The sequence below is a fragment of the Lemur catta genome, chromosome 9 (assembly GCF_020740605.2).
Source record: "Lemur catta isolate mLemCat1 chromosome 9, mLemCat1.pri, whole genome shotgun sequence".
Lineage (NCBI taxonomy): Eukaryota > Metazoa > Chordata > Mammalia > Primates > Lemuridae > Lemur > Lemur catta.
In genome coordinates, this window is record NC_059136.1 from 37856766 (window position 1) to 37872493 (window position 15728).

General features: G+C 37.2%; 1 protein-coding gene across 1 annotated transcript in view; it reads right to left on the bottom strand.

Annotated features, from left to right (window-relative positions):
• The window catches only part of NSMCE2 (NSE2 (MMS21) homolog, SMC5-SMC6 complex SUMO ligase), a 209717-nt gene that overhangs the window by 162581 nt on the left and 31408 nt on the right, over positions 1–15728 (bottom strand). Inside the window, exon 3 of the mRNA XM_045561475.1 lies at positions 4473–4579. Within this exon, the coding sequence (XP_045417431.1) occupies positions 4473–4579 (107 nt within the window). The remainder of the gene's footprint in view (positions 1–4472; positions 4580–15728) is intronic.

Sequence of the window (15728 nt, forward strand, 5' to 3'; positions counted from 1 at the left end):
AGGGCTGTACTGCTCACCAAAATCACAAGAGGATGTATATTTTATCACTGATTGCAAAAAATATGTGACACTAATCCAAAGCTATTAGGCCACTGTCGTTTAGCTTCAGGGTTCCTATCCTTTTGCCTCGTGAGAATTAAGGTTATAAAGAAAATTGCAAGGACTACTCTCATGATAGTGGCCGGACTTTTTATCATCTCTTATTTGAAAAAAAATCTAAAAATGGATTTGAGGATTCCTTGAACTAAACTAGTGCCCAGCATACAAGCCTATTCTCAAGTATCTGAATCCCACAGGATGGGACTACAGGTTTAGTTTAAAACAACCATAAACACAGAATCAGAAACACACTGTACTACGATTGGGTTTATTTACTACACAATAAAAAGTCTCATTTCAAGAGGGGTAACCTCTGTTTAAGAAGTAGAATACCAGTAATGAAATCATTTTTAATAAAGTACTGTCATTACTTGCATTACTAAGCACACAGTAGGCACTCAAAAATCTGTTAATGAATGAATCATTGACCAACCTAAGGTAGGTTACTCAACTATTTCATGAACTTTAACTTTCCATTTATAATGGTAGGGCTTCTCTGGCCTAAGTTCTCAAATTAAGTCTTTGGATCAAGACATTCTGAAACTCTGACATCAAGATAATCAGAAATAAGATGGTTCCACTTCATGCAAAAGTCACATAAACAGAGAAGTTACCTATCACATTCCCCATGTTGATGCTCATTTGACTTTCACCTTAAATATCACTTCCTCAGGAAGGGGTTTCCCAACTCCCACCCCAAGATATTATTGCCCGCTGAGTTATTATATTAAGTCTCCCTAAATGCTTTTTTTCCTTTGTGCTACAATAATAATGAAATAACATTTGTATTGTTCTTTGTTAAATGTTTGTTTCCTGTTCTAGACTTCAGACATCTCGAATGTGAAGGTAATGAGAGCCCTGTCAATTGACTTTCTACATTTTTGTACCTAAAAGTGCCTGGCACATTGGTGCTTAGTAAATATCTATTTGAATGTTTATTCAAATATAAACATTTATTCAAATGTTCATACATTTACTCACTTCCTTATGAACACTTGAGAACAAAAGGGCAGCCAATAGTGTCCTTTCAATGTACTAAAATAATAAAAACTTAGAAAACAAGGAAAGGAATATTAGGTCATCAGAAGTCTAAAGTTCAGAACATCATTCTGTTCTCAGCATGACACTGAGAAAACAGTTTTTCCCTGGCAGTAATAGTGGTAAAAGAAGTAACTGTACTATTCACCTGTGTATCATTAGAGCTCTCAAAACACTTTCATCACATGTGTGGTATCATGACTGAAAGTCTTCAAAGAGTGCACATACAACTCTTCGAAGAGCCACGTGAAGTTTTTAAAGAGTTGTGACAGGTATATAACCCATTTATACTGAAAGTTTTTATAAATGTCTTAGAGACTATTGGGGACTTTTTTAAGTGCTCCCTGCATAATATTCCCTCTACAAACTAGCCTTTTTTTTTTTTTTTTAAGTTTCAGAGCACTGAAATAAACACTGATTCCAAATAAAATCTTCAGGCACTGTAGAATAAAGTAGCCCTATTTTCTCAAAGGACAAAGGAAGGCAATCTGAGAGCTTCTACTAATTGCCAAAGGGACTTCCCAGGGGTTGTTGGTAAATCAACCCATACCTCTAAGGTTCCAAAGTAAACTTTCAAAACCTTTTCAGAGGTGCATCACCTTCAGAATTTTGTGAAGGTAAGAGTGGGAGACAGATGTCTATTTAAATAAACTCAAATACTCTTTAATGATTAAAAAAAGTTCTTTTTACTTTCTATGACTATGTGAAAATTCATAAACAGGAAGACCACAGGGTAGATCAGAATCTAGGCACATGATATAGTAATGGAAGCACGGCAACTCTCAAGGTGTATGAAAGAGCAAAGGGTTAAATGGGATTTGTATGGAGCCCCATTATCTGCTTTTTTTCCTCAATAATCTGATTTAAAACAATTTCTTTGTTTTGGAGACCATGAACATCTCATATTGTATCTTAAGTAGCTTATATCTAATCCTAGATGATTCTTGAATTCCAGTGTAGGACAAGTCAAAGTCAAAGTACCCTGAAATAAAGTGCCCAAAACAAAGTACTTGCTTTTAAGAAAGATTTTGTTTCACCTTCCTAAGGAGTTCTGTTTGGAAATCTGGGTTTGCAATAATATACTATCTTATAGCTCCATCAAATTCTATGAATGCCAAAGTGTTTTGATATACATTATCTAATCTGCTTGACAGAATAACCTTGTGAAATAGGCAGGCCAAGAATCTTATAGACAAAGACCATGAGGTCCCAAGAAGTTTCTTAGTTCCCTGACCAAGGACCGTAACATAGAATGTGGAAAAACTAGAGCTGGAAGGGTTTCTTTCTTTCTTTCTTTTTTTCCTTTTTCTTTTTTTGGAATCATTTCTGATCCCTAGACCATCGTTACTTCTAAAGAAATGGCCCCTCTCAAGTTGCTGTTCACTCTTTATCCCTCACCAAAATAAGCAATGATAGCCATGTCCATAACTTTGAGTATGTAAAGTGGTCTACGTCATTTCCTTCAAAACAGTGGTCATATCCCCATTATGTCCCTTATAATTTTGGGTCTTAGAAACCTTAACAAGCTTGAATAGTGCATAAATTTGCATCATAGAAGAAAAATAAACATGTTTCCTCCTCCTATAAAACACCAGGGTCCTTCCTGATAGGTATCAGAACCACCAACACTCTAGTATAGCGTGAGGTTCAGGCTGAAAAGTGGGATAAAACCCAAAGCATAATCTTCCCTGTGCAGTTGGGTGAGGGTAATGGGATGAGACCTCAAGATTTAAGAAATGTTAACTATTGAATGTGGGTGAGGGTGGGAATTCTTTGTGTTTAAATTTTTTCTTTAATAAGTGACTCAGTTTCTTGAAAATGGGGACAGTTTAATTTTGATGTAAAAATACCTTAAGTATCTATGACTCCTCAAGTTTACTAGAAAAAAAAAATCAACATTAAGTTCTTGACTACAAAATCTTGTTTTCTTACCTATAATATACACTGTGCTGTTACATTTACACAGTATGAAGTTAAAGATAGAAAGTTCTATCAAATAAGCTCTACAGATAATCCATGTAAGGGTTAAAGCAAGATAAATCCATATAATAGGCCTAATTCTGATCCTTGGGAGCAAAACCACTTGACTTTATAAAGTCAGTGTTGTTCTTTTAAGTCAGTGGTTTTCAACCTTGGATACATAGTAGAATGAGTTTCTAAAAAATACTGGGGCTCCAATCCTGCTCCAGACCAACGAAATCAGAATCTCTGGGAGTAGGAACTGGTTGGTTCTAGGGTTAAGTTAGAACTGAAAGCTTCTGGTATAAGTATTTGTTACCCAGTTTCAAATATGAAGTCAACATGATGGCATTTTCATATTTTCCTACAGAAGAAATATTCACAGGACCAGAACTAACACGCACAATAGCCAGAAACATCAGAATTTTACACACTAAATGAGTTTGTTATTTGGATATAAGCAGATATCCTTATAGTTATAAATACTACATTTAATAAATATTAACCATTAAAAAAACCAGAAAATTTAACATAACCATATAATGTTCATTTCATTGGCTTAAGTATTAAACAATGTTTAAAAAATTTATCTTCCACTGAATAATAGCTAATCTTATAACATATTTGATTTTCTGAATTTTCCCATAGCTGTAAATAAGAAAAGACAAATAAAGAAACCAGAAGTACAAGACACCCTACTACACAGGTATATGAAATCAATTCAACAGGGAGTTTCCACTGCTGAGAGGACAAAGGACTTCTCAGAAATATTACTGCAATCGTATTGCTCATTTCTTACTCAACACAGTACTACTGAAAAGGATGTTGCTATGTTCCCACCTTAACTGCCTATGTTTTGTTCCTGTGACAGCTGGAGTCAACAAAGATAAGTTTGGCTTCTGGAAAAACCAAAATGCCAACCTTCTTTATTTTTAAACTTGCTCTAAAATTCTTCCATATTATCTGATTCTAAGAATTTTGCAATAGATGCATATTAGTTAAAGCTAGAGAATGAGTAATTAAATCTGGTCTCAATTGTATGTTTAAACTAATATAACAAAAACAAGCTGCATGGAATTTTCAGCATTTTATAAAAATCTACTCATATCCAAAGGAGGCTTACACTAAAAATTTTGAGACAAAAAAATACAAGACAATCAAAAATAGATTTAATATGCTAATCAATCTAGGTGGCCTAGCCAGGAAAATATTTAAGATTCCTATTTTATGAGACTTCTTAATTAAGAGGAAATTAATAGCTGCTACACTAAAGATAAGGAAATATTAAAGGTTAGAGAAGAATTTTGATTTTGTGTTTTTATTTCTAGGTCAATGAACTATAACCAAATATAACCAGGTGAGTGGTATAAACTTACATGATTTATTGCAGATTGAACAGCTTTTACATAATGGTTTAGTTGCCGATCCATTATAGCAAATTCAATCATCGCCTTGTCCATACTATATTCACTACTCACTTCAGCTGAAAGAAAAAAAATTGCAATTATTTTCCACTTAAAGTGCCAGATCTGAAGAGTTGTACCAATATAATCTATATCAGTCCATGGTCTAAATAATTTTGTAAAGGTATGACATATTTTTTTAAAAACTCCTCAACATATGCCAGCTTCATTCAAAATTTGAATACACTCAGTAGAAGAAGGCTTAAAAGCAGTGTTGGGGTGGAAAGAAAAAGACTCGTACTCAGGAGTTCCAGGCTGTGCCACTTACTTGTATGATGTTAAATCAGTCACTGCATCTCCCTCAGCCTCAGTTCTCTCATCCATTAAAGCAGCCCAGTCATATATATATATATATATATATATATATATATATATATGTATGTATGTATATATATATATATATATATATATATATATATATATGTATATATGATCTGCCACAGAAACCTCACAGGATTGTTAAAGAGCAAATAAGGAAGATTTCCACTTCTAATAACAGTGGGCTAGATTATTTGTACCAATCTTCGTATTGAAAACAACTAAAAATATTGAATAAAATAAGAAAAAAAGGAAATCTTAAAAACAAGAGTCACAAGATAGTAAGAAATAACCACGGCAAAATCTAGAGACCAAAAAAGAAATTGAGGCAACAGAACACCAAGTCACATACCCTCCCATAGTAAGCTGGATCCTCACTCTCTGGGAGAAAGATGAACCAGAAGTAATCCCTCCCTGCTCCTTGGGACTGTAGGGAGGTTGGCCTTGGCCATTAAGCAGAACAGAGGAAAGGGGAGAGAAAACAAACACGTTTCTGAAAAACTGATCACAAGGCAGCCCACCTGGATTTGCAGCCTGGGTTCCCCTAACCTGAGTTATCCCAGGCCCCTAAGCTCTGATCTTGGTAGGTGTTCTCAGGTTGATAGTACCCACAGGTATCTGGCAAATGCAAACATAACTCCTCTCTGGAGAAGACACTTTCATCCTAGGTATCAAATAATCTCTACAAATAATTTTTAAGGATAATGAACAGATCCCGGAAGCAAAAATTAAAACAAAAATAAAAACAAATAAAAAAACTCACACACCCTAAACACACAAGAAAACAAGCCACCAAGAGTAAGAATCAGCAGAAACAGATCTAAAAATGTTTTAAGTATTCCAATTATCTATTAGTCAGGATAAAAAACAATCATGCTTACTATGATTATAAAATTAAAATACCCTTAGGGAACTGGAGTCTATAAAAAATGACTAGCAGATTAGAAAAGCAGGGTAACGTACTTAAAAGTGCTTTTAATTTTTTTTCTCAAGCTCTAAACATATAATCCAATAGACCAGAAGAAGAGAACACAGCATCATAAAAATTTTAAAACTCCAAAAAAAAATTGAATGAAAGGCTGACCTGTCCTTTAAGGACCTGACTTTCATTGACCCTGTCCCAACAACTTTCTTCAACCTGAGTGTTCTCTATCACCATGGCAACAGCATCCAGTGTTGGGGGGAGGCTGTCCTCCCTCAGCTCCAGAGCCTAACACTCCATGGGAACCCCAGAGGGGAAGAGAAGGGGTATAGGCATTACGTGCTCTGCACCCTGCCCCGTATCACCACCTTGGACTTCAGTGGAGTCACCAAAGTAGACTGCACCACAGCTGAGGTGTGGAAACACATAAACATCAAGCCCAAGAAGGCCCTCTAAGGTTCCCAGCACCCCAGCAGTCCTAAAGGCCTGAGGGTGGTCAGTGTGGTTCGATAATAAATGACTTGAGCTGTTCAAAAAGAGAAGAAAAGTTGACTTTTCTAAATCACATTTGGGAATGCACATATTCAAATCACATGTAAAATCCATTCACATTTAGCTTTTAAAAATTATCTTCTTAGACTTTTAAATTATGCTTTAATTTTCTAATAGTCACTTAATAAAGCATATTCCATAGACTATCTCCTGGGTTAACATGCTCTGGTAGAACACCTTTTGGCTTTTAATAATCAGACAGCAGAGGCCGGGCGCGGTGGCTCACGCCTGTAATCCTAGCACTCTGGGAGGCCGAGGCGGGTGGATCGCTCGAGGTCAGGAGTTCGAGACCAGCCTCAGCAAGAGTGAGACTCCGTCTCTACTAAAAAAATAGAAAGAAATTAATTGGCCAACTAATATATATATATAGAAAAAATTAGCCGGGCATGGTGGCGTATGCCTGTAGTCCCAGCTACTCGGGAGGCTGAGGCAGGAGGATTGCTTAAGCCCAGGAGTTTGAGGTTGCTGTGAGCTAGGCTGACGCCACGGCACTCACTCTAGCCAGGGTAACAAAGCGACACTCTGTCTCAAAAAATAAAATAAAATAAAATAAAACAATCAGACAGCAGAGAATATACATGTATCTCAATGTAAGTTTGTTCGGGGGTAGGGGGAGAGTGTCATATTTATATAAGAAAAATTTCTGTATACATTCCCAAACAAAATGATGTATGAGAAAAGACTTAAGACATATTCCAAATAACATTGTTAGACCATCAGAATCACAGGTTGATGTTTTTAAAATGTCCAAATGTCAATAAAGGAGACATGCTGCTCAGATATTGCTGGTATCAACATGTATATGTTGCTACATACAAACAACTGATTAAAAATCATTTTTAACCAGGAAGAGAATTTTAAACAATTTATATCCTAATGTGTGACTGTGATTTACAAATGGGCATTTTACCATATTTAGTTACATTTCAGTAAAATTGGTTAGAGCTTTTGGTTAAACTATAATTTAATTTTTTTCCACTTAAAATAATTAAAAATAGATTCCTGGTTTCACAAAAGCATTATTTAGTTAAAAGAAAGTTTTTTTTGTTCTTTTTTTTCTCTTAGTGGATCAGTGTATTTTATGGGCATTAGATCTGACACCGGAACTGGTCAAAAAAGTGGGTAAAGCTAGTAACCTGAGCAAAGACTAAGAGCATAAACTCTGCTTTTCTAAAAATCTAATAATTAGAGGTACCCCAAATCTAAACAGGAACCCACTAAAATATCTATTGTGAGCAAAAGTCTTTGAAGCATAAAAAATGAAAGTCTGTCAGGAGTTTAAATCAGAGGGAATAGATATCACGTTGACAATCCTCCTCTGGGATTAAACGAGCTAATTTTTTAAAGCATTCAGAATGTGCCAGAGCCATTCAAATGCTATAAAAGTTTGCAAAATAAAATAAATGGGATGATGGTTCTCACTACCAGGGTCTCATAGATGCTAGGAAGACCTGAACCAGATAGTGCTTTGAAATACAAGGCCAAAGAAACCTTCCTGCACAGCAGGAAATAAGCCAGGCCTGGGTCAGTTTTGAAGGCATGAAGCTTAAAGGAAGAATACTTGGAGGCCAACTATAACTTACAGGCAGCCTCAACTCAGGCTCCAGGACTCAAGAATGTTGGGGCAAGCTGCTGAAGAAACGAGGGAAGAATAGTGCAGCCTGAGGCAACAAAGGGAAGGAAGGGAAAACACCAGAAGAGATCGGGAAGGTAGTCCTGAAATGAACTTAGAATCACAGCACACCTGGAAGCACTGCATGCACAGTCAGATAACTACAGTCAGCACGTCTTGGTCTGCTGCTCCAGGCTGGAGAGACTGGCTACCTAAGACAGGAATTAGAAGAGACTCTTCCAATAGTATCTTGAAGACCAGTCATGAGAACATCTGTATCAAGTAGCAACATGCCACAGCCATTTTAAAATGATTTTTGTGATTCTTTTCATTGTTCTTTTTAACTCTTATTTCCCTATTGCAACAATAACCTTTTTTTAAAAAACCTGACTTGTGTGTTTCAGATACACTGGCTAGGAAAGTCACAAGGAATCTGTGTCCTGTTCTACAAAGGAAATGAGGTGGGGAAAGAAGTGCACTGTGCAGCATGAAAAAGGCCAACAGGCCAAATAAATCCCGGAGACTTCTGGAGGGGTAAAAAGGATAAACACAGAAACAGAGTTAGTTGGCTGTTGACTACAAAGTGGCTGGGGGTATGGGGTGGGTGTGGAGGGACTGACCAGCCAGAGGCTCCCTGCTACATGATCCCACAGTGTATGTTCCCAATATCAAAATTCTCCTACTCTTTCACTGAAAACCCTCCCTGAGAATCTATACCAGATTAAATCACACACCCTTCAAGGGCTGAGCTCAAGCCCTATCTGCTTTTAAATTGTACCAGCCTAGAAGGAACTCCTCCTTCCTTAATTTATCTTAACACCTACACTCAATATTTTGGCACCATAAACAATCTTGCCTTTCTTTTCCGCATTTGCCTCCTTTCTCCAAAGAGATTTTACTCCATTTGAGGGCAAGAATGATGCCTTAGGTGTTCTTGGGATTCAACAAAAAACTACAGCAATTCTTCCTTCAATATTCTTCTAAGGCCATTACTTCATATATTTGAAAATTCTTTCACCAAACTATAAATTGTCCTACCACAGGTATTAAATTGACTTAAAATGTAAAAAGGACATGTGATATAAATACATTTGCCTATTATTTTTCACTGTGATTTTTCCATAATAAAAAAGTTGGCACCAGCATGGGATGGGGGGGGTGAAGGAGAGAAGAAATCACACATAAGATGTTAAAATTCACAAAATGATGACCCTAGAGAGAAAAGCATTACTTTAACACACCCCTGCAAACCTGGTATTAGAGAAGTTTGGTACAGATAATAACGCATGGAAAGTAATGACAAAAATGAAATATAGATTTTGTATATAAGTGTGTGTGTATAAAATGGCTGTAGCTAACAATTAGGGAACACTTTATTATGTGCCGGCACTGTGCTGAGCATGTCATATTTACATCAAACCTCACAGTAATATTAAGAGATAGGTAGTTTGAACCCCACTTTACATACGAGAAAACTGAAGCAACTTACTCAAGCCCATAAAGGTGGCAAGCAGCAGAGCCAGGCCTCCAACTCAGGCTTCCTAACTGCAAAGGCTGTACCCTTGCCCATCTGTGCAAAAAGGTGTTTAAACACTAGGAGAAGGACAAGAGCCCCCTAACTCCTCCATGAATATCCAGGGAACAAACCTTCAGGAGAAAGTCAAAGGCTTCAGCTCAGCTCCCTGGCAGTCTGTTAGTATAAAGCAATACTTCTAAGTAGGACATGGGGCAATGCCACTCAAAGACTATCAGATCTGGTCCTGGAACCCTTTCCAAATTTCAAAAGTAGAAGACACTGATTAAAAAGAAAAAAGAAAAAGAAAATGATTTTTCCCTTTTAGAAGATTAAGAAGTTTTAACTGGTGAAAAGAGTGACCTTTCCCATCAGCAAAGCTAATTTTGAGGTGCTATAAAAGCAACCAACTCACCAACTGAATGCTAGGAGAATTACTAAGTCAATTCCAGATGCTGAGAGGTTAAGCCTGTACAAGGCCAGGAGCACTGGCAGCAAAGATGAAAGCAGCTCCAGACTAACCACCAGGCAGCAAACCAAGAGCAAGAGAGACATGTTCAAGGGGAAAGGAAGAGTCCTGGAAAGCTTTGCATTGCAGAGATACTTCTGAATAGAATTCAGAGTCAAAAATCATTTCTATTAATTATAACTCTGACTGCCCTCCCCTGCCCCCAGCAGGGTCTGGGGAGGCTAGGGATATTTAAATTTCTTCACTGTGCCATTCTATGAGCATTTGTGTATTACAGGCAGCCCTTGCTATCATTTGTCAAATGAATACAAACATAGCTGAACATGCATTTACAAACCAATAAATACATGGAGAAGTCTCACGGGGGACTTTAGTGACCCTAAGAGGCCTGTCACCTGGTATACTAATTAAGAAATTGTTCCAAGAAGTTAGTAAAATAAGTAGCTGAAATATGCCCCCACCTCCACCCCAATCTCCACAGGGTACAGACAATCCCTTATTTACATTATAAAAATACTAGCTGTTTCTCTAAGTGCCAGCCAGTGCCAATGACCTGGTCAGCACCATCCCAAACACTGTGCCAAACCACTGTGGACAGACAACAGCGTTACCTGAAGAACTTTCAGGTATTATTTAGACCAGGAAGGGCCACAGAATTAAACACATCCTTTAAAGATGGTTTCTGTTTCAGTCTGGTTTTTCCTACTCAGTAGCAAATCCTAGAAAAACAAAGAATGATAATCACTGAAGGGCTCTTTTTAGACTGAAGTGCTCTGATACTCATCTGACATAAAGTCTCCACATGGGGCCTGCATATGATTTTCCTAAAGTTAAACAAACCCGTAATTATGCAATGTAAGCAGCCACACTATTCATTAGACACATCATGTTACTCAATGTCAAAACGCACTAACACCAATATTGTAACTACAACGTTACTATTCTTCTTGAAGCACTGAGAAGGTATTAAAGTTACACGATCAGTACAACATTAAGCAGAAATGGGTAATTTAGTGTTGCAATCAAATGCAACTGAAAACAAAATTCATGAGACTTCAATGAAAGGAATAGGATGGCTGAGGCAGGAACAAATATGAAAGCAAAATAGTAACCATCAACATTGGTTGTCTTAAATGTAAAAGGCCAGGAGCAAAATGAAGAAGAGAGAGATAGGTCTAAGAAAGGAAAGGAAGGGAGTGGACAAACTAGCTATTTTTATATATGTAGACTCTCAAGTAAGACAAATTCCAGACCCTTTATGGTAAAAAGATGTAGGTAGTAAACCTGTAGCAATATGGTCATTTTTGTGTAGCAGAGCATGGAAATGTGAGAGCTAGTTCCAATGTTGTCTAGGGTCTATTCATAACTTATTCATTCAGTATAATGTCATTTTCTAGGCCATAAGTTAAAAAGCAACAGCAAATGAGGGAGCAGAGGATTCTTTATCTTGGCATATAATGTTCTTGACCAACTATTCTTAATTAGGCCCTTCCCTAATCACAGCTGTCCTATAGTTGTAGCCTAAGGCATGCACTAGAGAGAAATAAACTCTCTTGCTGGAGGCCCAGGACTGATGTTTGGGAAGCAGAGATGAAACAGGTCCTGCAATACATGGAACCTAGAGCCAAATAAAATCCTTCATCATCCCCCAGGTCTTCAGTAGAAACAGACATAAAAATGAAGATGCCGTCTTTCCCCTAGCATATCCACACACATCTATCTCTACACTACCTCATTACACAACCAGATGTCTTTTTGCTTTGTTCTGCTATTTCCCATGCTCTCAGCCACAGGTCCTTGTCCAGAATCCTCCCTAATCTCTAGAGCAGAACTAAATATTTTGTACCTTATAGGTCCATAAAACTTCTTTAAAGCAGGACACGTGTATATGTGTGTGTCTCTGCGTGTGTGTGTGCATATGTGTGTATTAGAGAGGCACACCCTCAAGACAAATTTCACTTACTTATCCCTTCTAACTTTATGTCTCTGATTCAATTGCATAGTTTTGCCCAGGGCCAAGCTGTTTCCTGAAATTCTGTCCTAAACAAATAGAAATTGCAGAATCAAGTGTTTTTTATTCTACAAAGCCATGTACAGGCATGTCCAAACAGGAACAGCACCGCTTATATATAGTTGACTAAATTCGACTTCATGGGTTTTATTAGTAAAATACCAGGCTAAGACAAAGCAGACATTTAGTATTCTTACGAGGGTGCTGACAATTCAACATGACTCATATACTCAGAAGAATCTGATAAATATTAAATGTCATAAAGTACATATGTCCATTTTCCAAGGAGGAAGAAAGAAACGGAGGCAGGGAATTGCCTGACTGTATTTTAAATTTTTTACAATAAATGAGACATACAGAGCAAGGAGATTTTACTTTCTAAAACAGGGAATAAGTATTTCCTAATCTCTTCAAATTAAAATTTGATTCTTCTTGTAAACAAGAGATTTATTCTTTTTAGATAAATTCGAACAAATTACAGTGTAAACGACACTCAACCCCTCCCTACCAAAAAAACAATAAGAATACCCCCCTTGTCTGAAAATATAGCTCCAACTATCTCTAGTGACACATATTTACACTTACACCTACCTCTGTGTGTGTGTGTGTGTGTGTGTGTGTATGTGTGTATGTTTTTCCTGGCAGCCTCATCTTAAGCAATCATTATATATTCATCAGGAGTTGAATTTAATGACTTATTCACTGCTTGAGCAATATTTAATGGAAACCTAGTTGCTTCTCACTACAGTCTACTTTAAAGTTATAATTATTCTTCCACATAGATATTAGTGTGGTAAAATTAAATCTGAATGTACATTTGATAACTGCCACCCACTGGAAGTCATAGTGAAGAGTCTAACAGTGCATGACACAAGGTAGTAAGCAGCTGGGTTTTTTACAAATACAGTGACCATGGGAAAAATCCTCAAGCAATAGCCACCTCTATAGTCATCTTTACTTTATCTATGTATGCAAGTCCCTTATCAGAATAATACAGAAGAACAAAGTTGTATAATACAGTAACTGATAAAACCAGCTCTGAAATCAGATTTCATTCAAATCTAGGCTATGTTATATTACATTCTAGCTATGTAGTTTTTGGCAAGTCACTTTGACAAGTCTCAGTTTCCTCTTCTGCATAATGGGTACAATAACAGTAGCACCTAATTCATAAAGCTGATATAAGGACTAAATGAGATAATGTAGGTAAAATGATCAGGAGAGGGCCTAGCCCACAGTAAGCACTAACAAAATATTATTTGCCATTATACTGATTACAGAAAAGATAACTACTCTTCAAATATAATTAGCCTAAATACTGAAATCATTTTGCCCTTGGAACCAAAAAGTAGCAAGTGAAGACCATCTCCTTAACTCTCAGCTGTTTTTACTGACTTCCACAGCTCTAAGTTGAAATCACAAGACTGCAATGCTCAATGAGAAGCTTTGTAAACACAGCACCCCTCCCTCAAGCTCAGAAACTTATTTATGTAGCAAATGTTTATTGAGTGCTTACTACATGTTAGGCAGAGGGGAAAAAATGCCTTGAAGCAAGATGAAGGAGCAGTTAACACTGCCCACAGAAAGTAGGAAAGGTTTAACAGGTGAGCGTAAATTCCAATTATGTCTTGAAGGATGAGTAAGTGTTTGTCAGATGCTCACCAGACTAGAGTACAGAGGCTAAACAAATGTGCTCACTCCTCTCCACAGAGACCAATTTAGAGTATAAATGGTCAAACAAAAACACTGGGAATGAACACAGGAAAAAGAAAGATTTTTAAAAGGGACAAATCTTCACTGAACACATGCCAGGCACTTTGCATATACTACTTCATTTGGTACCCTGTTACAACAATGTGAATTAGTTGTTATTAAACACGTTGTAGAGATAAGAAAACAGATGTTCACAGAGACTAAACTATTTGCCCCAGCCCAAGTTACATGGTTAATAAATGGTGGAGTTATAACCGACCTCAACTCTGACTTAAAGTTACCATGGAAGGCACATGACACAGTGTCTGAACAGAAATAAGTAAAATACATTTCAGGCAAAAGCCATGAAGTAATGAATAATGTTTTCTACCTAACGAGATTCTCCTAAATATTATCTTCTGTTAAGAGAGAGAAAGAGAAGGAGAGACTGACTGACTGACTGACTGACTTAAATAGCTCTACCTCAGAGTAATGGTAACCATGATATCTTTCATTATACAGACAGATATTTCCTTAGAATGTATTAATAGTCTATAAACTACCATAGTAATGGTATAGCTCAAAATATTGCTTGAAATAAATTCTATAATGAATTTTAAATTAATAAAATCATAGAAATCAATCTTTGCACTCATCACAAGCACTATGAAACCCAAGCCACAGGCATCTATCCTTTTAAAACATATCCACAGGGCCAGGCACAATGGCTCACATCTGCAATTCCAGCACTTTGGGAGGCCAAGGCAGGAGGATCACTTGAGGCCAGGAGTTCAAGACCAGCTTGGGCAACATAGTGAGACCCCCCCCATCTTTACAAAAAAAATAAAAATAAAAAATTAGCTGGGTGTGCTGGTGCACGCCTGTAGTCCTAGCTACTCTGAAGACTGAGATGGGAGGATCACTTGAGCCCAAGAATGTGAGCCTGTAATGAGCTGTGATTATGTCACTGAACTCCAGACTGCACGACAGAGTGAAACTCTGTTTCTAAAAAAAATAAAAATAAAATAAATAAATGAAAAAAACATATCCACAGACCCCCTCTGCCTACCTATTATGTCCCCCAAATCTTCAAGGTCAGGTCTGTCTTTTATTTGACTTAACTGTTTTTTCCACATCATTCTTGCCCATTTCTCCCTATCTAATCCCTGATAGACTGGGAAGAAACAGTGAATTCAAGGCCACAAGCAGTATTTACAGCAGCATTTCCCCAACCAACATAATTTCAATGACTGTCATTTCTCTTTGGTCTTCAAGTCCTTGCCTGTGCCCAATTCTTATCTACAGCGTGCAACTTGGAGACCCAGAGCTTGGCTTTAACCAAATACCAGAGCTCTAGCATGAATTCATGGCAGCAAAGACAAAAGAAAATGAGGCTTAAACCTCATATACTTATTAAGAAAATTAAATAACAATGTAGGTAAAGCACTCAACATGATGCCTCAAACACAGAAGACTCTTAATAAAAATATTCTACTTCACTTAAGCTAGTATCTATTGACTCATGGGGTTTTCCCACCTACTTTAAAGAAAGTTTTTAAAATTAATAAAGCATATAGTCAAAAAAGTAATAAAGCATACGGCTGAAAAATTCAAACAGTACAATAATGTGGTGTCTCCAATCCCCAAACTCTCTCCCCAGGAAACCACTGCTATGAGGTTCTCAGAACTATAATCCCATAGAAATATTTTATGTATAACATAAATCATCCCTCTTCAATAGGGACTAAAGGCTGGGTGCCCAAACATGGTGGCTCATGCGTATAATCTCAGCACTTTGGGAGGCAGAGGTGGGAGGAATGCTTGAGGTCAAGAGTTTGAGACCAACATGGGCAACATAAAAAGAACTTGTCTCTACAAAAAAGTAAAAAATTAGGCAGATGTGGTGGCACATGCCTATAGTCCTAGCAACTTGGGAGGCTGAGGAGGGAGGATCCCTTAAGTCCAGAAGTTCAAGGCTACAGCAAGCTGTGATCATGTCACTGCACTCCAGTCTACCTGACAGAAAGACCCTGTCTCATAAAAAGAAAAAAAAAAAAGGACTACAGAAATCAGTCCCAAG